Consider the following 24755-nt stretch of genomic DNA (forward strand, 5'->3'; position numbering starts at 1 on the left):
GAAACTCATAAATAAAAAGATAACCCTTCAGGATCCTCCTTCACACACTGAAAAGAACTGAGTGATTGTATCTGTGTGTTTGTTTCACTGCCCTCTGCTGAATGTGAACTAGAACAGCTTTCCACTGTGCATTCAGAATGAATTGGATTAGTGCTAAAAATTACTCAAAAATTACTTGAAATGCCACTAATTAGAGGTTTGCCTTTCACTGAAAAGAAAAATTTCAGTGATTTTGAAGCTGGCAGATCGGAATTCTATAACCATCACATCCATCAAGCCTCTCCATAAGGATGGTGTAACAACAGCATGCCATCCCAAGTGGCCAGTGGCAATTTTGGGAGGCTGTTTTTGCAAGATTGGGGCTATTTCAGTGATGGTGCAGTGACAACATGTAAATCAAGCAGCAGCATTTTACAACTGCCAATTATTTCTACATTTTAAGCAGGTTGGTAGTCTGTCCTAAGCTGCTGTGAAATGAAGCAGTGGAACCAAGTGACAAAAAAACCAAACCAAAACAAAACAAAGTTGCCACATTCTGGTCATGAATAAAAGATTTTTTGCATATGCAAAATATTTTGGGATTCTGCAAGACAAAAAGGCCTTTTCATTTTTATGAAGCTGTGAATAATAAGCTTGCATTGACTACAGAAAGTAGACTGGACAAAGTAACCTAAAGTCCTCAAAAGTGCTGTTTATGTACTAGATAGAATTATACCATGCTGCACATTGAAAAAGTCCCCAGCCTCATAATACCATTTTTTTTTCAGTAGTTGTCAAGAGCAATTAGACTGATTTAAAAGGACATTCACCTCCCAAGGGAAGTATCAGGAATGCAGAGTTCACATTTGTAAGTGCAATCTGCAAACAGAGATGACAACTATTGGTACTGTATGCACACAAAAAAAATAATTTGGGGCACTTGAATGAGAGTAGTACAGCAGCTCAAGGAGAAAGTGACACGTACCATCTGACCGCACACTCTCAACAAGAGCATGAGACACAAATGCACTGTCCTAACACAAAGGTGCGTGGAAAAACATATTTGTCAAGTTTAATGCAGTCCACAGGACAACTTACATACTTCCATGCCCCCACTATTACTGTATCCGAAGAATGACTTACTGTGTTTAGACTCATAAAGCACCAGTGACACAGGGCAGTATTACAATCTTTGACAAATGAGGAACTAAGACCCAGATTCTCCACGGATGGTGGACGTCTAGCTCCCTCTTAAGTCAATGGGAATTACATACCTAAAGACCACAGAGGAACTAGCTAGAGAGACCTCCAAAGGTATGCTTAGACAGACAAGTCAGTATTTACCAGATACAAAGAGATGAGCTTAATCTGCCTTTGGGGGAAAGAACACCAAAGCAAGCACCCCATGGTCATTAGATATGTATCCAGATTACCAGTAAATGCCGAAGTCCATGAAACACAATTTCTTCACTGTTACTCATGTCAAAATAACGAATCTAGCTCAGGGATGAAAGATGGCAGGGCTAAACAAGTCGCCAAAACCCCCACAAGATGCTCTGTGATAGACATGGCCTGCAGAAACTTCAGGGGTTTCATATGGGGAGATGCAGTTTGAAGCACATCTTCTGCTACTGCTTCTATCAGTTTTCCTTTCCTCCCACTCCATCAGCCTCCCTCAGCTTTGCCTGTGCTAGTTAACAAGAGTCCATAATCATTTTACTACCCACACGATTTACTTGGCTTCTCCCTTTCAACCCCCCCAGAGTGTCCCTCACCTCTGTTCTGGCACCTGGCACGTCAATACGGTGGTTGCAGGGCTGTATCACCAAATCTATGTCATAAAACTGTAAGTATACATAATGACATTTGGAGGCTCTAATAAAAGGAGAGCAGAAGGAGAGGGCTACAGCACACTTCATTCTCCTGGTAAATTGAGGCCTGCAGCATGCAAGTCTGGTGTCATTCTGTGCTGTTTCATTTGGTTTGGCCAAGCTTTGATTTTGAGAATGAGTTAGATTTTTCATCCCCCAGGTCCTGAAAGAGGGTCTTCTGCAGATTAAGAACATTAATCTTTCTAACTCCTCTCCATATGAACTATTCCAACTACAAGTTTTCCAGGGCAGAAACTGTTTGTCACAGTGTCTCTGGACAGGTTCACCACAAGCTTTAGGTTTTGAGGGCAGCTTCCATGTGTGATATGATACCATGGAAAAATGAAGCTGTACAGTTCAAGTACTTCCTTGAGAAATCCTGTTCCTTTGCAGTGTTTGCGCTTTCATTTTGCTCCTGTATAATTCCACGTTCCCCATCCCAATTAGAGAACTCATACAGAACTATCACTCCTTTGGGCGCGCACCTGCAAACACACCAACTCACACACATGCTTTTGAATAGCTTGTTGCTTGCTCACAAACAAAGCAAAAGATTTGTGCTCCTACTAGAAGAGAACGCTATACGGAAAGTACCTAAGAAGCTATTTAAGCTATCATCAGCAAACGCATCTGCTCCCAGGACTCATCACAGTGACTTTAGGCAGAGGGAGAAGCTGTTGAATGGGCTCTGGAACACTTTGGGAAAGGGATAGTGAAGGATTACAGCCCAAATAGATGACAAAACAGAAACAGTATCAGAATATGCTTCAGAGCTGAGGGCAGAAACACATTTTGGGGCCTTAGGCAGTTTCCACTGAAAACAATGCCATTTTCTACTGGAATAACTAGGAAGAGGAATGTGGTGCCCACAGACTAATAAGAAAAACATTCTGATCATCCTGATGGGAGCAGGGAAGATCCTTCTCCATAAGAAACAGCTGGCTGCAAATGGCAAATAATTTTTCTCTCTTCAAAGATTACGGTGTGGACCCTGCAGGATGCCAGGGAAGATGCTGGAGTCCCTCTGAAAATGACATTTCTTCTTGTCCATAAAAAGGGCCTTGAGAGTGCTGTCAGGCCTTGCTTTCTTCACTGCCACAGAGACTCCATTTTTATAGGGGAAGAAAGAGAGGGGCAAATAAAGAGGGAGCAATTGGCAGAATACAACAAGCAGCTGAGTGCTAGAGGGGAGCAGGGTCAGCTGTAAGTTTGATAGTTTATGGACTGCCTTCCTTGCCAATTTGTGATGGAGAAAAGGAGGAGGAGGAAGAAGGAGAAAGGGGAGGAAAGGTTTTGCAGAGCAGTAAATTTCCATCATTTTTGTTTATTATATAGGTGGAGGAAAATTGCAGAGACAAGTCATTTGTGAAGAAAGGATGATGACTGAGGATGCTGAGCAAGGGAAAGCACAAATATATGGGTGACCTAGTGGTTTGAGGCCCATCGCTGAGTTTGTTAACAAGGCTTTAGACCACTGCAAGATGCAATTGCAACAGCCAATTACAGGTCAAGCTGAGGAAAAGGATATTAAAAAATAAGCATACAAGGAATGGGAAAATAATGTTGATACATTTACTGATGGGAAGGCTCTAATCATCCATAACTTAAGGGGCAAATCCAAAGACGGAGGCTAAATCCCTTCTGTCGTCCAGTGGAGTAGCAGACATCCAGTAATGCTGAGGATTTGGACAAAACACTGAGGCTGAGATTTGTGAACTGCTGACACCTTCAACTCCATGCTCACATAGGTCATACCCACACAGGGTACCTCTGCTTGGGCCACTGTATGGAGGCACTGTATGGAGAGGCAGAGATACAGCAATACTCCCATCAGAGCTAATAATCTTTGCCCCTGGAATCTAGGGTAACGAACTGAGAGCTAAATCAGGATTTTTTCCCAGCACAGTGTTTTAACATCTAATCATAACCACGATAGGCCCACCTTGCAGGCAGGACCCTTTCAGTCTTCAGGGAGATATAATCCTCCCCTTTGCCATAACTTGCTTCAGCCTCACCAGGGCAGCTGAACTCCACAGCCAGCATTACGAAGAGGGCAGGCAAGATAATCTAACTATTGCCTTAAAGTCAGTGGAGTTCTGGTCTACCCCCCAGCTCTGTCCTCCAGTGCTTTTTCAGACTTGGCACCTTATGAGGCTACTCCAGTACATGTTGGCAGGAATCATCCCCTAAATCCCTCCTGCTGTCTTGCTACTTCCATGAAGTAGAACAGAACTTCTAAGGAAGAGGACATAAAATCATAGAAATTTATGCCAATTTAGCAATACTGAGGGATTCCAAATGGGGGTCTCCACTCCTAACTACAGCTCCAAATCCTGTTTCCAGTATTGGAAAAAAACAAAAAAGATGTAGCACGTACCGCAGTCATTATTTCAATCACACTGAACCAGAGGCATTTGTACCATAATTATTAGTTTTAACCTGTCTTGGAAAACGCATATACGTACACAGATACATAAATATATATTTCTACAAGAAATGGACACAGTACCTGCTCTAGGTCTTCTGCTGTTCTTTTATTTTCTCCCGTGGCATCTTGATAAGGCAAAATGAAGAGCTCAGCAGATGTGGGCAAACCAGGGAGCAGTGCAACCAGAATATGCTTGCTTGAAACACCTGTTGCCTGATACACAGACAATTAATAGACACATAAATAGTGGGGATGGCACTGAATGCTGACAACTTCTTTGCTAAGGCATCACAGTACTTTTACAAACTAAGTAGGGTAGCTTGTACTACAAGGAGAGTCTTGTCAAAATCCAGCACAGATAAAAAGTCAGAGATTAATGATTTCCTAGTTTAAGCTACATTACCATGTTCTCCAGTAAAATATGAAGGGTCCTAAGGCAACAGCGGTAACATGCTAAAAGACATGCTAAAAGGCGCTCCTAAATAAGAGCCATATAATGCAGGATTTGTTTTATCTAAATTTAGCTATGTAAAAGTTATCTGTCTATTCTAAGTTAGTCCCTGAGGTTGTTTAGTCAATGGTAAGAAACAGCATGTTAAAGGACAAGGTATGTGGGCTAAATTGCGCTCCAGAGTTGCGATTAGCCAAAACAGAGCTTAAAAGCCTTATGGAGAAGGACTCAGGGAGAAAGAAAATGAATTAGAATCCCAAAAGTCAAACAAATTCTTATAGTTCACATCCTGGGTCACTTCCATAAGTTAATGAGGGATGTTTTTTTTCTTCAGGTGGCTTCAAACTGTTACCAATCTTCAAGTTTTTATTTTTTGTCATTTTGGTTGAAAATCAACAACCAGTTTGGATCTGAACCTCTCTTAAACACAATATTAGTCAAGATTCAGAAAAAAAAAAGATCCACCAGCATCACTTTCAGGGTCATCTCTGTTCATGGGCTTTAGCTGCTGCTGCAATGACATTAGACGATTACATTGTGGACTTCTTGTCCAGAAAAGAAGCTGGCTTGGCCTTCGAGAACTTTTGTGGGCCAAAAGAAAGAGAAACACAGTTTGCCAAATCTTCTTCCACTGCCTCTTTGTGTTGTAAAGTAATGTAGCACATGCATTTTAATTTCAAGTTTTTGATCTAAATTTTAAATTTCCAAATGCTGATTTTAGTAGGTCATCTTGGGGGGGGGGGGGGGGGAAGCCCCTAGCTATAGCAGCAGACCACAGCAGCTGCATGCAGCCCAGAGATTTGGCTATATAATGTAGCTCAAAATCCTCTCAGACACTAATCAGACTTAAGACTCCTGATTTTTTTCTCCCTCCTAGGTCAGGAGCCAAGACTTGAAACAGCTGCTCATTGGAGAAAACAGCAGACTAAGGTCAGGGAGGCAGTGAAACCCTGATTAAAAATCTCCATTACTTGAGCTAATTCTGTGGCCCTCTCACCTGTCCCTGCTGCCAGCAGGTGCTTCTTGACAAGAGGCCAGACAAGGCAACACCATGTGGAGCAATGAAAATGAAACCCTTCCCCTCCACCGCATGCCCAGGAAAAACATAAGGTTTTGTTGTTGTTGTTTTTAAGTAGGGATTTAGAAAAGAATTATAACAATATAAAGGTCTCATAGTCTTTCTGTGTATTGTATGAAGCCAGGGCTGGCATTATTTCTGTATGACTGTTTGGTCTAAGAAGTCAAGAAAAAGACACAGAATTACCACATAATAGAAAGTCTTCATTTTCTGAGGCAGGGAATGACATTTTTATCTGGAAGTTTTTTGGCTAATCTGCTTGGTTCATTCTTGTCTTCTTCATCAGAAGTGGGAGAAAGGACTCAAAAAATCAATGACGTGAGGAAATGATTATGATCGTAATACAAAATATTCTATTTTGTGATAATCTGAAATTATCCCTACTTATAGAGAAGATCAGATTTTAGTAGAGAACTATAATTCCTTATGCAGAATTTTTATCCTAGTCTATGGAACTCTGTAATAAGAACGTAATCCTTTAATAAAAGTTCATAAAAATTCTATAGCACAGCTATAATTTCCTATTGAATTATTTAGTTATTCAACTTATTTTTATATGGTGTATTTAATTGCTGTAGAAATATATTGGTTTTCTCTTTAGTTTTTATAGGAACTTCTCACAAAGGCTTGTTTAAGGTGAATCATTTAGCTATATAAAGAGGGGTAATTAGCTTTTAAAAATATCTTTTTCTTTTTTTTTTTTTACTCAACTCAAATAACAAAAACCTAGTTTCACTACTCTGCTTTGGAATGTGGCCTTGGTATTGTGGTTTTATAATCCTTATTTCATGGCTTGATTTTGTTTTATTGAGTTGTTTATATTCTGAAAATTCATCTTGAAGATAAATGGATCCTTGAATACTTGATTCGGACATAAACAAGTCAAAAGATTACAGAACAAGCTCCAGAAAAATGTTCCTTTTTTTTTCTTCTTTCCATCTCCTGTCTTTTGAGGAATTTGAAGAAAAAAATTCAGAAACAACCCAGACAGGTTTTCTGTCCTGTCCTCCTCCTCAAATTTTAGAAGAACACAAAGTTTGTGGATGTTATTAGCAAGGTTATATGTTCATTTGTGGCATCATCTGTGCAAAAAGACTGGAAAGGCCGTGTGCACTAATCATGTACCCACAAATCCATATCAAACATTTCCTGCCATTATTTTTTCTGCTGAGCTGAGAAACCACAGCCATCTCTTCTACCTTTTCTCAGCCTCTCAGTTTGAAACCAAAACCTGTAGGTACATAACAATATTTTTATGTCATGCTGTTCCACCGTTAGGGAAGGAACTTCAGAGCTTCTTCATATTGTTGATGGGCAAAATGTCATCCAGTCCTGACTCATGACCCTCAAGCTATAAAGCATTTACTGCGGTGCTCTTCTCTGTAGTGAAAATTGTCTTCATTTTGGTCTCTTAAGGCTCTTACAGCATATTTGTTATTCCATTAAAATAGCCTTACTTTCCACTGCTGTATAAGAATAGCAGTAAAAGAAGTAAGAACTGCTATGCAGCAGTAAAGACATTTGAACATCTATAGGCAGATGTAAGTTGTTTGTTCACTATATACCCTTTTCTCAGAAACATTCCATATAATCCATTGTTATTAAAAATACAAACTGAAGGTTGACTCTGAGCATCAGGCTGTCATAAGATGGGATAATTTCACCTGTCTAAAATGTAGGCATCTGGCCTCAAACATTTGCCCAGGTTCCTTTTACAGTTAGTGAAGATGGAAAGACACCTCAAGAGAAAATTGATTCAGTCCTAAAGTAAGTGTAAAGTAGAAATTAGAACCACAGTAATGCAGATTATGCACATTGCTTACCTCCACCAGAGCTCTCTTGACTACTCTATTGATGTCCCTTCTCCACTCTGGAATATCCGGATTGTAGTCATCCAGGTTTGGAGAGAATGATAACCGGAGGGACTGAAATTGCTCTGCAGATACAATGACATGATGGTGAGATGAATAAAGACTGTGAAATGCCTCATTGTCAAACAAATTGTGATGTCCCCATGGAGTAGTGAAACCTGCTGCAATTCATGTTCTGCTTTTCTTTATCAATCTGCAGGTGATGCACAGACTGTCTGTGAGATTCACTGCTAGAGTGTCACAGAACAGAGAAGAGTGATCTTTACTTTAATGGATGAAAAGCACTGGAAATGGAGTTGTGTTGGGAATGCAATTGTTACCCTAATCTTGACTTCTGAAAGCAGGCAAGCCCTGTGAAGAAGGCTGTGCTTGTCCTCTCATGGATGTGCCCCAGACACATGAAATCTCAGCTCAAAGGAAGGGGACTTGAATAAAGAATGAGAGAACTATCCTTGGAAAATGTATTTCTTGATTTCTGTTGCCATTAGCAGAGACAGAGATACCCGTATAGCTGATGACCACATGCTTATTATAAACTGCTAAAACTGGGATTCCCAGTGGTTCTTAGACTATACCTGCGCATTAGTTTGCCCTGTTTCCAAGGCCTGAGTATAATATTGAACCAGTACAGATTTCTGTACAGGACCACAGCACACAGCACTGCTTTCAAGACAAGCAGCTTTTGCATGAGTTAAGAGGCCTCTACTGGCCAAGAGGGGGTAAACAAGCTAGCAAAATGACATAACATTTTGACAACCATGCTGGATGTCACGATATAACGATAGGCCAGATGTAGGAGGGCTCTGGGAAGGAGGTCAAGATTCTGAGATCATCCAGGCAGCTCTTGGTCCAGACTAATGTCAGTCAGTTGCTTTCAGTGATGTTATGCCAAACTGATACCACTGGAACCAAACTCAAAGCACCCTGGAATAAAGACCTCACATTACCATCAGGTATCCTGGCTCTCTAGCTGTTGACTATGAAGAATCCTACGTGAAATAAAGGGGGAAGGGCTCACCATACACAGCAATAGTCTTTGTATCCTGCAGAATGGTGTTTCCTGCTGAGACCTGAACGGTGATGGTATTCATCCCTTCCACAGAGAATGTGAATGTGATGCTGCCCTCCAATGTGATCAGTGGCTGCAAATACGTGAGAAAAGGAGAATTGAAGTTAATTTGGCTGGAAAGGAAAAGCAAGTATGAGTTTGGCTCTTCAGACTATTTGGGAGGTTCTGGGGTCAGCTCCAGCTTTAAAACTTAGACATTTAATGAGAAGGGGTCCTTTGACACGGAAGTCAATTTTCTGGAGAGGGCCCAGGGATCCAGGTGGAGATGTCCTCCTGGAACTCAAAGTAGGATACCTACAATTTCCAAAGGGGCAAAGTTTTAAGATCCTAGCATTTTCTAGTAACTATATCCAGGAGGCTTCCCCGCTTAGCATGCTGACTATTCTGGATCCCACCTAACAGTGTCTTGCCCCAGAGAGGCACAGATCCTAACAGGAGAGCCTACAAGACTCACTGCTCTGGTGGCACGCTTCTTTGCTAGATCTAGCTGTAAGTGACCTGTTTAAGGTCACACAAGGAAGCTGTGATAGAACCAGGAACCAAATCAAGATTCCTCAGTTGCTCTTATATGCAATCCTTAGATGTGGAGAAGTTATTTTTGGAGAGTGATGGTGCTTAGAGAGGACACAGGTCCCCTCAGCTCGCTTCGCTGTGAAAACAGTTTATCAGTAAGCTGTACCCTCTTTCAGCAGTCTCTGCCTTAACCTCTATTTTCCCTTATTAATGAACTCTGGGTGAGATCTTCAAAGCACCCAGTATTAAGCCGAACTCTGTTCCCATTGTAGCCTGTAGTAAAACTCCCACTTCAATGAGAACAGAGTTAGACCAACTCTGATCACTTATGAGCTTAGCAGATCAGAGGGAAGGTTAAAAGGTGACAATCACAGCCTGTAAGTACCTCTAGGGGGAGATGATTTCTGATACTACAGAGAGTTCTTTAATCTACACACGAAGGCGTAACAAGATCCAACAGCTTGAAATTGAAGCTAGATAAATTCAGACTACAAACAGTGCACGTGTTTAATGCTCAGGATAATTAGCTGTGGGGAAATAGTCGGGGGAGAGGGTAAGAAAGAGAAGCAGTGAATTCTCCATCATCTGAGGGAAATTATTAATGTAAAACAAAACAAAAAAAAGGTCAGGTTCTGTCTCAATTACAAAGAGCTAAACAAAGCAGAAAGTACTGATGAAAGCCTCTGAACTGCGGTATACAGAAGATAACCATGTGTCGCTGAAGATCCCTTTTGGCTCTACAAAATCCATGAGAATCTCCCCTGAGAGACTAATTAGGGTCTCTGGGTACTTCAGCCATAAAGACACATAAAATAGCAGTTGCATAATGGCCGTGCAGATTTACCAACACTCTGCGAGCAAAGAGGTAGCCAGATGTGGTGTATGTTGTTTTCACAGCTAAGCAAAGTCCTGGGAGGTGTACTGGGGATCATTTTACACCCTGTAGCATGTGACAATAAGGTCCTCATGCATACATAGTTTAGCAGAGTGTGGGGGCTCTGCACTGGGCTTAGCGTATTTATGGGGAGGCACAAAACTGCTGGTAGTTTCTTGTCAGTCACCAGAGGAATGAGCCTTAAATCCTAGGGCTATGCAAAGTCAGTTCCAGACATAAAAACAACTTAAGTTTGGAAGGTTAGTTTCCTAAAAAAAGAAAAATAAGCTATTCTTTTTGTTGAAGAAGGGGGGTAGGAAACCCACCCTAGAAACTCTTTGAGATTTTGGTTCTCTACACCCACCTCGGATGTAACTACAGGGAGAAAGGTACTGCCAATTTGCATGAATGCCAATATATCCTATGGCTAAGTCACAGCAACGATCACAAAGCAGCTGGTTTGCAAACAACTAGTGTATGGGAACAAATTGTTTCCCTTCCACTAACAGCTCAGTTCTTCTATCTGTCTATGAGAGCCTGAGCTTTGGCTGTTCTCAGAGAGAGCATAGCAGACCAGGGGGCCACAGGGTCTACTGAGTCAGGCAACTCCTAAATTTCAGTGTTGGTACATTGAAGAACAGAGAATCAGTCTCTCCCTCTGGCTTACAATTATTTTTACTGTTTAAAAGTATTCCCAGACCCTCTCTTCCTCCCTTCTCAGTCACAGAATTCCTCCAGGATTATTCTGATCTTGGTCCATAGGGAATACAAACCTCTGTGTTGTTCCCAAACCACCAGACATAAGTAAGTGTCCCAACTTGGCTTGGCCACAGTACTGCCGTGGCATTGACCTCTTTGTTCTTCGTGGTGACAAACGGGAGAGATAAGTGAACATGTTCCAAGGGGCCTGCAGAGACAGAAACAGCAGGTGAGTTCTCCCTCCCTCTGAAATATCAACCTGGGGGAGAGGGAGGCTTGATAGGAGATCCATTGGTTTTGGGAAGGGGTATCCTCCAAATCACTAGGGGACATGGCAGTTAATGTTCTGGCTATGTGCCATTTGTAGGGAGAGAAACTGATCTGTCCTCTAAAAAAAGGAGCCACCCCTGTGCTGAGCTGAAAAACTCAACCTCTTTACTGCAGGAATGTCACATACTCAGGGACATCATACACAACTTACAGGGGCAGAGGCAAATTACATGAGTACAGGCTTCCTTGGGAGGACATCAGACCGTGCAGGACAAACAGCTTCAATGGACATAGCACATTTCAGATACAGAGGATTCATTCATCCACCGATTGCTACGGTTTGGTAAACTTCAGCAATGCTCTATCTATTTATACCAGCTGAAATTCTGTCTCAAGGCAGCTATTTACTGTTTGCCTTCATTTTAATGTTACCTTATACTCCCTCCTTTTCCTCTATATACTCTTTTATTTCTTTAGCATAAACAAAACATAATTCATTCGACAAGTGACATTATGCCCAGGGTTACACATTTCACATCTTCTGGAGACATATGGTCCTTTGTTGTTACATCTTGTCCTATAGATTATTTTTTAAAATATGTTCTGACTGTTCACTTAGAGAACAAAACAACTGTCCTGAGAGTGACAGAGAAAGAAAGAATCCCCAGGTGATCCAGGGACATGGGTTTCTAAAACAAATTAAGGCCACATCCTACATCTGCAGGCTCCCCAGTGATAAGAAGTGGAGACTACAGCCCAGGAGGACTGATTTCATTGTCCATATGGAATTGAGATACACTGCTAGAGGACCCTTTGTATTTCAGGAGAGGATTTTTCATGAAATATCCCATATATATGTCACCACTTAGACCTTGATCTTTAACCCAAGGAACACCAGACATTTTGGGCCAAGCACCCTATACAGCACACACAGGTAGAGAGGGATGTGTGGAAAAATTCTCCCAAATGAGACTGTATACGCAATGCAAGGACCAATGTTCCCAACTCATTACTGAAATGCAGCTTTCTCCAGGGTGCAGAAACAGCCACTGCTTAGCTTGACACAGCCCAATTAAGAGTCATCTATGATCAGACTAACCAAAGCCTGCTACAGACCAAACTGGGCTCGTTTTACCTTTGATGATCAGAAATTAACACTACTTGCAAATCTACGAGAAACCAGTGCTGCTAGATTATTGCCACTCAAGCACTACAGAATTTCACCCTTAGGATTTTAACAGGATTCTCCTGCACAGACACAATTCTGTGACCCAGCTGTGTCTTCTCTCAGCAAGACCCTGAGAACTGAAAAACAGCAGCTTCCCAGGCTAAATATTCTGTAAATCTGGTATCCTCTGGAATGTTTGCCAAATGCCCAGGGTCAGCATAGATTATAAAACAAACAAATTTCCAAACACCTGATGGGGTGACAGCAGTGACAATGGTGCCTGTGTAAAGTTGAATACCTTGTTCTCCAGCATAATTGTGCACAGCTCCTCTGAATGCATCTCAAGTGACCCTGCACTGCACAGAACACCCAGCACCTCCGCAAACCTCCATCCTACAGTTGCGAGGAAAGAACAAGAAAGAATGGCTCAAGTGGGCCAATTCTGACTTAATATTTCTGTGCAAATAGCTGATGGGTCCAAGCGGCTGAAATGCTGAACTATTTTCTGGCCAGCAGATGGGGATAGCTCACTCTGGATAGGCCCTTAGTATTACAGAAGTCTGCTTTCTCCCAATTAAGTTTGGAGACAATTTCCGTTTCTGAGCTTTGTGTGGGGCCTCTAAGCCACTGTGACTACAGTCCTTCGTCTGCCTCAGGAAAAACGGTGTATAGGTCCCTGAGAACAGTAAAGGAAAAGCTTCTCAAAAGGTTCACTTGGGCAGGTGATGTTATTTTAATGCATTCAGACAAATGCATGAATAACTTTGCTAGGAAACTTTTCAGCCTGTTGGGACAGTTCAGAGACAGCTTGTTGGCTGGAGAAGCAGTTTGTATATAATTTTCTGTCCATGCACCCCCAAATCCTCCTGCCTCAAAACAACTTGCATTTCTGGATCTGGGGACTTCTTTGCAGGCGATAACTGCAGCAAATGTGCTACTTTTGTGCACTGGCCCAGCAACTACTGCAGGATGAGGAAGGTGCCAGGTGGAGACATTACTCTGGCCTTTGAGACCACAAGCACGTGGCTTCAGTGCCTGCAATTTCACCCTCAGTGAGACCTTTGACCATAGTTAAGGGGAGGATGTTGGAAGGACCAACCTGGTTATGCAGCACACACATATCAAGTCTGTAACAAGGGGTGACCCAGCAAGTTCAAAAACTCCCTGAGCACTCAGGCTGTACATGACTTTTCTGAGTATCCTAACAACACTGCGTGTGTTTCTATTGCAAAGACACATATTTTTACAAAACTTCCCAGTCGCCAGATTCACAGACACCTGAAGCAGGCCTCTAACTTACCTGAGAGTGAGTGTAAGCATTTAAGTAGGATTTACAAGCTTTTGTGGATCTGGGCTTTAGGCTCTGGAGAGGGACTGGATTTACTGTACATCTCTGTCCTCAGCAAATCTATTGCCAGTCTGAACAGCACCATGCTCACTGCGCAACCCATTCTGAGGTTCCTAATTCTCCTCGTTTAGAGAATGCTTAGATGCATCCCTCAGAGATGTGGGCTCTCTGGGGGTCAGGCATGGACATGCTAGACCTGGCTGCAGTCATCTCGGTATTTAAGTCCCATGCTGGCTTTATCTATACATAGCACAGAAGTATGTATTTCATCAGCTTCCTAAGTCACATGAACACATCTGAGTATTGTTTCTTTCTTGTACTACTAAAACAATCAAAGAGGCTTTTTAATCCTGCAACAGCTGCAGAAGATGGATTGGATCAGCTATAAGACACTATCTGTGAGGATGAAGGTCGGACACCTGCCTTCTCCTTCCATTTTGGGGTTGTGTGAGAAAGCAGTTACTGCCTCACATGGTCTCATTACATTGCAGATAGGCTGAGCGTGTGCAATGGTCCCCATGGAATCATCTCTTGTCAAACAGAGAGCAATTACAGACCTTGCTCGCACGAGGCTGTCAGACCCTCCTGTTAAATATAAACCGCCAAAGCACTTCTCCATTTGTTTCCAGTGACCTTTACAAAGAGCGAAAAAAAATGACCCACGGCTCCTGTTCCGCTGACTTTCATAACCAGCAGCAGAGACGGGGGGATTTCTGCATTCGGGGCCCACAACTGCTCCCCCACTACTTAGCCAAGCACACCCAGGAAGACAAACCAGAATTTGATCACAGAACATTTTGCTACTCCAAGCATGGGCCTTTTCCACTGAGCCAAATCTGTGCTTGCTCAGTTGCTGAAAAGATTGTGTAAAGGTGTATAAACATCAACTCCTGAGCAGAGGTCCCTTTCTCTACTCTGCACAGCACACATATAGGATCATAGTTAAACAAGTAAAGAAAAAAAATCAGTATCTTTCTAAAGGCTGAGAACTTACCTTCACTCACCAATGCCCCAATGCAGAAATGATACGAGCTAAGCCCCAAAATCAAAAACCCAAGCTTCCCAGTAAGCTAATTTATGAGTAATGCTATTTTTGCAAGGTATAATTATGCAGTTTTCAAATCTGTGGTGCTGCTGAAGGATTATATGGCATAAAACTTTGCCACAGACCGGTATCTATCAGATTAGGGAATCATAAATGGTCCACTATGATCATGAACCGATGGTCTTTTTGAAGGGAGGAGTTCAGGGAGATATTTGCTCTGGCTCCCTTTGTACTCCCTCATAAACCCCCAATCTCTCACAACTACACCTCCCACTGCTCTCATCTGTTGGTATGACTGTGCACCATTAAAGAGCTGCTCTCTCCCACTGAAGAGGCAGCTGCTTTCATGCTACAAAAGCAGAGTTAAAGTATATAGAATAGACTAAGTTATTTAGACAACATGTGGAGTTACTTTGGTAGAGGCTAAGTGGTATTAAGGCCAGTTTCTGTGATCGTAACTTTCAGGTTTGGAATTTCCTTTTTTTTTTTCAATAATTCTGCCACACCAGCACACAGTCCAAAATATAAACAACCAACCAAAAACTCACTGTATAAAGTAAATGATGGCCCCAAGCAAAATCCATTAGGAATGTTACCAATTTTCAATAATAGGCCAACTCTTTGGGTTCATAACCGCATGCTAGAATAAATATGAAAGAAAACACTGCTGCTTTTAAAGAAAGGACTAAGATACATTTCAGTTGTAAATCAGAGACAGCTGAAGGATAAAAAGGTTAAAAATAACAGCAGAAGAGCAATGTGGAGATAATATTTTTTCTTGTTATACTCTTTAACATCAGGATCTTGGTTCCTATGACAACAGAGAGACTGAAATGCACTGGTTTCCATCCCAGATGTGGTTGCATTTCATTAGAGGACATAACATGTGCAAAGAATAAGTCAAGGCTTTTAAAAGTGATTGAAGATCCTGGATATCTTTGTTTTTCTAGAAGTGTAAACATGTTAATGAAGGTGCTTTTCAGAAAGGGCTACACACTCCTTTGAGGTGTTTCAAATTAGATCGCCAAAAATTACAGGTTAAGCATGGTTTAAAAAGGAAATGTCACTATTGTCTGTGGCTCCTCTTGTCTGGAGTCCTCTGCTGAAGGACAGCCAAACACTCATTGTCTCCCATCAATTCCTGTTCAGCTGCAAACCCCCAAACATCATTACTAAGGGCAAGTAATAATTTTTTAAAGTATGTCAGAAGCTAACAACAGGTATTAACGTACATATTACATGCAAGTAGAGCACAGCATTGTCAGATCCCAGGCTGTTTTCCACTAGCACGGTCACTCGGAATATGCCCACATTCTGGTAGGTGTGCTTGATCCCATCTTCTGTCGAGCTGAGATTGGCATACGACACAGCAACGCCATCACCAAAATCCACTTGAATGATGGATCTCTGGAGGTCTCCCTGCGGTAAAAGAAAAGAAGGGGGGTCAGAATAGATGCTGCTTTTCTTTGAAAGAGACTTCCTAGCACCTCAGCTGACTATCCAAGGCATTCTGATGGGACCTACAGAAAATTATTTTGAGAGACTGGATCAGACATAGCACACCTAGACCATCCAGATGATAGTTGCAAGGTCTCATGTTAGCTGAGGAAATAAAGTCACTTCATCAACCTGCTCAATAGTCAGTAGAGAGAAGGTGACACTTCCTGAGATTTGACTCAGCTTGAGTCTGATTGTGAAGGTGTCCTTCAAGGTATTGCAGCACAAGTTACCCAGTTGTCAGCAGGACTGGCGCCTTCCCTCTGAGTTTCCTTCCAGTGAAGGACAGAACGTAGAGGGGATGGTGCTCGCTTACATCTCATACCAGCAGTCACTCAGGATGCAAGCAGCTATTGAGATTACCTCTGTCTTTGGAACAATCTCACAGTTTGAGCTTTTGCACTTAAAATCATAAAAAGCAGAATGACAAAACAGGGAAGAGACTTTGAGAAGTCCTCTAGGCCATCCACCCTTTCCCAAGGGAAGAGTCAACCGTATCAAAGCAGTGGGGTGCCAAAAGAACCCCTTCCACCTCACATGGTAAAGATGACAGCTTATAGCAACTTAAGACTTTTCAGGGCCTGATTTACAATGAGCTGGATTTGTATCTACCTCACAACAGCCATCAACACTACTGACACTAAGTGGGACCCTTGCTGCCTGCTTCAGAAGGGAAGGGCTAAGGAATTAACTGTGCTTATTAAACTCTTTTCCTCCTGTCTAGAGAAAATCCTAGCAGCCTAGCAGAGTAGGTTTGTGATACAACTCAGACTGCCACCTTGCGACATTAGTCTCCTGGGCTGCTAATCTAGTACATTTCAGATTTGATACAAAAAATCACAAAAAGAGAGAGAGAGGAAAAAAAAGAGAAATACACAGTTGTAAAAAAGAGACAAACAAAACACCACAGAACAAAAGCCAAGTGTATCAGGGATTGGTATTTTCTATGCCAGAACAGGGACCCTCTTATTCGAAGCAAGCCTACAACGGGTTTTGATCTTCCACTCCTGAAACTGAATTCCAGTCTGCCCTCACACAGCTTCATTACACTCAACATCAGAGACATCCAGCCCTAAAAAACATTTACACCCGAAAGAGGGGAGCGATGACATTTCCTTGTTCTGTTTCATGGAAAAAAACATTTTTTTGACTTTTTGGTTACAAGGTTTTTTGGTTCAAAAGTCAGAGAAGTGAATGAGCAGGCACAACGATGCAGACAGCCTGTGCCTCGTGCACTGCAAACACTGGGAGGATTCTCCCTTGTCACTAGGCAGCGATCTGCTTGCGGTAAGGGCAGTTTCTGACAGCCAGACGGCCATACAGCCTGTACTGACCTATACCACAACAGGGGCTGCTAGGGAGCCTCTCCCTTTCGGGTAAGACATGGTACCTTGTCTTAATTTTGAGCATTCTCGCTCCTTCCGAAAGTGCCCCTCGGTGGCTCTGCACGATCCTTATGCCGGGTATGTTCACGCTTTCCGGCTGTTGCTATGGAGCGGCTTGCTCCACAGTCTGGCGCGCTGAAGCAGCTGCCACTGTCTGGAAGAACGCCGCTAAATTAATAGCTGAGGGCAGTTCATAAAATTGGCTGAAAGGACACCTGATTTACTTTGGGCTGGTTTCCCTTTCTTTTCCCCTGCAAGAGAGAAGCAGTCCTCTGGATTCCCAACTGGAATGAAAGGTACCAGAGTAATCGTTTGGCATCGGGTAGGTTTCCACACTGGAAAGGGAAATGTGCGCGTGTGTGAGTACGGGAGGGAGCTGTAACGTAATCTTTACGTTCCTCAGGTTCCCTCGGTATTTTTATCACTTGTTGTCCAGGCAGAAACAGAGGAGGCTCGTCTGAACGGAAAGCCAGGGAAGAGCCGAGCTACACCTGGGGATGGGCAAGAGAGAAGCATTGCCCCAGACGCTCTGTATTCGGAGGTTAGACAGAGCCCTTACGCTACCCCCGCACCCATCCAGAGGGTGGGTCTAAGTCTCAGTTTTTGTCCCTGGCCCGACTGCTCAAGGCTCATTTGCTTCCAAAGGGAAGAGAAAAAATAATTCTATTGCTGTTTTCGAATATCCCATTTTGAAAGTGGGCGAGAAAAGGACAGTCTATGACAGAGGCACACGCCTAGGGATTCCTACAGATATTCCATGTCATTTCTCCTCCCGGTGTCTCTGAAGTACAGAGAGGAACATCCCCATTCTCCGCTTGAGAGGACCAGTGAGGACAAACGTACTGTGTGAGATGCTAGAGAAGGGTGACTCAATTATCCTGTTTGAAGGAAACATGGGGATCTCATGTGTTAACCCAGCTTCAGGTTGCTCTTAGGTAGCTCTTAAATGAGTTTCTCTTAGTAATTAATGTTGTAACATCTGCAGTCTTCAATGAGGTATTGTCAAATCTAAGAAAGCTGCTTGGGCAATGCAAACTGCTCAGGCCTCCATTCAGCAAAGCTCTTAGCAATTTCTTCATTTGAAGCATTACTGTAAGTTTAAGCACCTGCTTACATTTTTCTCAGAGACACAAATCACTGAAGCAAGGTCTCCTTCCTGTGTTATACATGGGATCAAACTAGGGGGATCACAGTGGTCCCTATGAAGAGCAATTAGGAACACAGGAGATGGGCTTAAGTATACAGTTACGTACTTTGGTGAGCTAAGTTATTTGAAAGAAGATGGCAGAGTGCAAAGTTTGAAACATGATGCGAAGTGCTTCAGGCACTTTTGATGTGGTGCCCTGTCTGACAGGGACAACAGGAGGCATCGAATGGATTATGCCTCCACAGACAGATGTGGGCATACACGAGCTCCTCGGCTCTGAACCCTCGTCAGAGGAGAGATATATTCGCTTGAGCACAGTGCTGGACTTAGACCAAAGGCAGAGAGGGCTCTAGTCTGAAATATCTGGCTGTGCCCTTAGGTATTCTCCCAGTTCCTCCAGGCACATCATCATTAGGGTTTTAGTCATCATTTGTTACTAAAAACGGATGATGTCTTTGAACATCATTCAGTAAAGCTATACCGCTGGGACATAAGCTGTCCCCATGGTCAAAACTGCAGCACCACAGTGACCCTGCTGGCTTTATCATCCCTGAGTATATTTAAGGTCATGCGGTAACACTGCATCTGAGGTAGTGGAGGAAGATGAAAAGGATGACAGCATTTTAGAACAGTCCTTTTCCTGCAAGAGTCAGAGCTAATGCGCTAACAAGTGATTTTTCTCTTGTCTTCATTTTCTCTGTAGCCATGAAACCCATGGTGTCTGCAACTGCTGCTGGGGAACAGAGCCATTTCTTAGGCATGCAGGATTTACACTTCAATTTTTCTTCCAAATTCCTCGGGGAGAAGAGATGCTGACAGAGACATCTCCTGAAAATCTAATTGGAGACGAACTTCAGCTGCTGTTCCCCCAGTCTTTTTCATTTGCCTTGGCCTTTCCCATTTCGTTTTAAAACCCTTTGAACCGGAAATGTATTTTTCATACAGTAAAATCCAGGCTATAACACTCTTATGAAAATGCCACATTTTGAAAAGCTGGCATTTACGATTTTTAGCTTAGGAAGGGTGAGGAGGAAGTCAGGAAAATGAAGAGTCTGTGTTTTTGACTTGTTAGAACACTTTATCTAATGCCAGGTAAGGGCACAAGCAGAATAAGACAGAAAGAGACAGCAAGTGAGCCAAGATCAAAACATTTCCTGTACAGCTCATAACTGCTCTACATCAGTCCCAGCTGTCTGTGTCCCAGACAGCCCTAGAGAGCCATTTACATGTAGTTGTTTTACCAAGGGATGTTTTGTTTTGCAACAGTTTTAAATGTACGCATACATCTTGCTAAAATCTCTCCTGATGCTTTTCCCAGCCTCTCCTCATCATATTGACAAACCCAGCGCTACGTGCCGGGGTCTTCTGAAGCTCTGAGCCCCGGAAAGGAGGCCACCGAGCTCCAAGCATCACTTCTGCAGCCACAGCCCGGCACTCCGAAGCCGGCAGCTCCGAGCCGAGCGGTGTCTCTGGCGTGCAGCTCTTTGGCCTTCACGGCGAGAGGTCTTTAATTCCAGCGCTCTTAGGCGTCGCAGGAGATGGCTACTGGTCTCTGCATTCAGTACCTGTATTTTAATCGCACTGGTCAGCAACATATTACAATAGCTTGAAAAATAAAAGTAGTTTTGTGGGTAGGTTACACCCACAAAGTTGGGTATAATCCTAAATGCATTGCAACAATCCTGATAAAGGCTTTAGTCCACCAAAAGACTTAAGCATGTGCTGAACTTGAAGCACGAGTGCTCCTTTTAGCCTGACGAGAAGCCCTGGGAAATAAAAACGAGTTTCTGGAGACCCCATCGAATGCTCTCTACTGATACAACAGTTAACCTTAAAAGAAAAAATACTAACAATACTTCAGAAAATAACTGTTTTCTAAGTGATTTTCCTCACTAAATGCCTAGGAGATTTCCACACAGGAACAAAAGATTTTTTTTTCCGCAAACCAGTGTACATTTTCCTGTTTCTTGCTATAAAGAATAAAAATCTAGAGCATATACAAGACCTGAATGCTTCCAACAAACTCTCTGAAGCTTCATGCCTCAGGGTATGCTAGAAACTGCGCCTATACTGTTTGCAACAATATTGTTACATTTTGATTACTTTTATGCAGACGTTTGTATTTTGGTATATGTGAGATTATGGCTCATTCCAATCAATCTAAAGAGGATTCTGCCTCCAACGTTCTATTTGAATCGCACCCAGAAGGTTGTAATCATGTATTTTCCCTATTAAGTTCTAGTCTTTATATGTAAATTCAAGTATTAAAATAATGAAACACAGTTCGAAGTTTTTAATTTTGGTTCCGTGCTTCAGATTTAATTTTAAAGTCTTCAATTATGCATTGACTTGTGTCTCTTCCTTACAGATGTTGAAAATGGATTTAATTATCCTCTGCAAGAGGCAGATACTGCACTTGTTGGATTGTCTTCCCGAATGAATGTCTCCGAAGTCGGTTTTGTGCTTTCTTCAGATTAACCCCTTTCCCTCTGTGGCATTTTTCCATCATCATCAGAATACATTCACCAAAGATATTTTCATTGCAACTGAATATCTACCTACGCATGGGATGCCTTTAATCCAGGTCCATTTTAAGCATGTGCATAATTTTAAACAGACATTTAAGTACAACTTGATCAAGTACTGAAAATCATGCTTTCCTGTGTATGTTCCTGCTTACAAAGAGATGCTCTTAACTTTGTTAAAAGCAGAAATTGAATGAAAATGTATCTCTTATCAGAACAAACAGCCTGATGTTTTTCACATGTGCTTCTTTTTCTAACCAAATCAGTTAACTGTACTAATGAAATCTTTCATCCTAACTGCCAGTCCTGCCAGCACGACTCAGCTATGATCTTTTTTTTCTTTTACAAGACTAGATCTTCTATGCTCCCCAGGAATCAATAAGTACAGCCTCTCCGGGTGATTCAGAATAATGTGACTTCTGTGACTGGAGGTGTTTTACAAGACTGTAGTGCTGTGTGTCTTCATGAAGGAGGGGTTAACTTTCATACATTTTTATGGAATTTCAGCAGTGAATCTAAAAATGCACAAAAGGCTCTGATTTCTCCCAATCAACTTGTCATACAGAAAATGCAATTATATATCAGATGACTGGTGTGGGGAAGGGCAGTACTGATCTTTGGCTGTGTATTATTAACAGGAATGTGGTGGTGCTGGTAAGATAAACAGCCGTGATTCAGCATGTGCATTAAAAGTTAGGATGAAGGTTTCAGATGTTCATAATCATTACTTACTAACTTGTGATATCAAACAAGGCATCACAGCAGGATACCACAAAGACCTGCCGCCTGTGCTTTCAAGTACTACTAGCTTTGCATCTTTAATTTGGGCACATCGACAATCAAAACAACGCTAATGCTAAGCTCATCTCCAGAGACTTCAGCTGAGTTGAAATCTGAATTGCGCTGAACCACAGTGCTGAGATGGGAAATGCTAATAGTACTGTCCCACCAGCAACGTCCCCTGAGCTCATTAAATGTACCTGAGACACTATGTACCTTAGGCGATCATTTAATAACACTGTCATTACAGAAACCATAGCAATCTCGATGAAGATCAGGGCTCCATCTGTATATTCATGCGGTAAGAGAGATTTCTCTGGCCTGATGAGCATTCAGTGTGAAAATGAAAGGCACGGAAGGTATGAGAGGGAAAGGAAAACTCTATTTTCAAACTAGGGAGCACGGAAAGATTAAGTTTCTTACTCAAGGTCACAGGGGAACAATTCAGAGTTCAGTTCAGGAATGGGTTCAGATTGCCTCATTTCTAGCCCAGAGTTGAACTGTAAGAATAAATGAGTTTTCCCCACACATTTGGAAGGGAAAACCACCTTAGTCTAATGCTAACATCACATAGCAGCAGAAAGTAGTTAAAAGCAAGCCAACATCTATGCCCAGTGGAGTGACTTTGGCAAGTGAGAAGCGAAGCAGACCTGGGATGTCAGAGATTTTTGACTGTCATTTTATCAAGATAAAAAATAAATTAGAGGAGGCAGTTTCTCTGCGAATTATCTGTAATGAAACAGCCAAAGCCCTGAACCTTCTGCCCTGAATGTCGTTACCATCCATTTCCTCGGCAAAGATGTAGGAGCAATCAGATGAAACATGTTCGAAAGCCATTGTGCTGCAAAGTGTTGTTCTGGAGGCTGCTGCTTTCAGTGTCTCTGCTGAAGCAGTACAGCAAACACCACAGGTGTCTGATGTTGCCCCCACAAATAACAACTGGGTTTGTGACAGGCAAGGGACCTACATGACCATGTGATGAGGGACATTGGGATGAAAAACTTCAGCAGGAAAAACGACTTTGTAGTTTTTGTTTTGTTTCTGCTGCTGTTCAAAAATAGAACAAGGGAATCTGTTCAGGCTGAGAAACAGCTCTGTCGAGTGCCCCAGTGTGACAGCTACCAGCCGCAGGTCTGTGCACACAGTCCGGGAGAGAAACAAAGGATTAACCTTTAAGCTAGCAGCACTTTGATGCAATGTGAAAATTTGCTTTTAAGCACAACTGGTTTTCTCCTGTGCTGCCATTCGGTGACAAACACACTGTTGCTATCCTACTTAGCTCAAAGGAAATTTAAAAAGCAGAATTACCAGCAGAAGTAGGTGTTCTCCTTACTAAACACTTGTATAATATTTAGTACAATGGACCCATGCGAAACATAAAAGGAAATATCGATGATCACTGGCTGTTTTCATCCACTAAGAAAACCATGATGATTACACACAGATTAATAAAAGAATGTACCTGGACAAATCTTTCCAACAGCAGGGGACCAGAAGCATTGACTGTAAGGTGATTTTATGAACGGTTTTTAAGAACTCATTCATACCTCCTAAAAAGTGACAGGAAAGTTAGACCACTTCGATTATTTAAGTAAGAGATGTTGGTTGTTGTTACTTTAAAAGATATTTATATGATGCCAAATATAATTGGTTTACAGGAAAATTGCATGTGACTCAGGGTTAGAAAAACTGGGCCAGAATCCCAGTTCTCAGCAATCAGCAATGCTCTGTGCGCTGCTGGTTTTGGTGTCTGCCTCCTCTTCACTTGCAGAGTCCAGTGATTACTTTCCTTTTGTGTCTTTTCAACAGCAGAACAGTTTTGAACGCATTGTCCTTGTTTCTCTTCAGAACACTTTTACTTAAATGTCTTTTACTTTAAATGTCTTTTACTGACATTGCGTCAGTGTCAGAACGACATAGTCCACAGTCCCAGCCTTGAGAATCACTATAAGAACCCCCTGCGCTGTGGTTCCTGCCCCTGGCTCCCACAGCTATGTGCAAACATCAGGTTTTTACTGCCAGCATTTGCATCTTCCTCCCCTTGTAGTAATATCACCTCCACTACAGATATGCAATGATTTTTCAGGGCCTCTGGTGAGCCTGCACCTACAGTTCTTCCTCCTTTTCAGACCAAGGCGAGTCTTTAGATAGTGCAGAAAGGCCTGGAAAGATAACAACCATACAAATCTCAAAAGAACTCTCTTTTCTTGGCTCACTTGCTTCTCATCTTCCTCCTTCCTGTCTTTCAGGTCAAACAGAACGTAAGCCCGGACAAAAAGAGCTGGGCAGCTGCAGTATATGGATCAACTGCATCGACCTGAGGTCTTCAAACAAATTGTCTCAGAGGGATAGAGATTTTAAGATGCAAAGGGACTATGATATGAGCAAAGGCCACCATTTTTTACATCCTAAAAGATATCAAGTGTGACATGAGCTAAAGGAACAGTCCCCAACAAAGAGTTAAGTACATAAAATATTGGTCATCACTCCAAGAAGCAAGGGTTGAATAGGATACATCATCATATGCCCTTGGGGAAAATCATGCATGCACACACGGGCATATCCGGGCTTCTCTGACATGTCTTTTTTCTCTTCAGCAAAAATGGAGCGGCAGAGATTTTGTAAATGCTGAGCATCCTGGACTGTATATTCTGTATACCTGTGCAGAGCAGAACTAAATAGAAATTGGGAAGTTTTGTGATACCTCCACTTTGTTTGCAATGGAAGGAAAGGAATTAAATACCTATTCTATAAAAA

At 42.3% G+C, this 24755-nt stretch overlaps 1 protein-coding gene across 1 annotated transcript in view; it reads right to left on the reverse strand.

Annotated features, from left to right (window-relative positions):
- LOC106497456 (VPS10 domain-containing receptor SorCS1) overlaps positions 1-24755 on the reverse strand; it is a 309481-nt gene that overhangs the window by 14703 nt on the left and 270023 nt on the right. Inside the window, exons 19-23 of the mRNA XM_067299556.1 lie at positions 15897-16083; positions 10908-11041; positions 8697-8820; positions 7631-7743; positions 4360-4491 (exon numbers count right to left, since the gene is read on the reverse strand). Coding sequence (XP_067155657.1) covers positions 4360-4491; positions 7631-7743; positions 8697-8820; positions 10908-11041; positions 15897-16083 — 690 coding nt within the window. The remainder of the gene's footprint in view (positions 1-4359; positions 4492-7630; positions 7744-8696; positions 8821-10907; positions 11042-15896; positions 16084-24755) is intronic.

This window comes from Apteryx mantelli, chromosome 7 (assembly GCF_036417845.1).
Source record: "Apteryx mantelli isolate bAptMan1 chromosome 7, bAptMan1.hap1, whole genome shotgun sequence".
NCBI classification, from domain to species: domain Eukaryota; kingdom Metazoa; phylum Chordata; class Aves; order Apterygiformes; family Apterygidae; genus Apteryx; species Apteryx mantelli.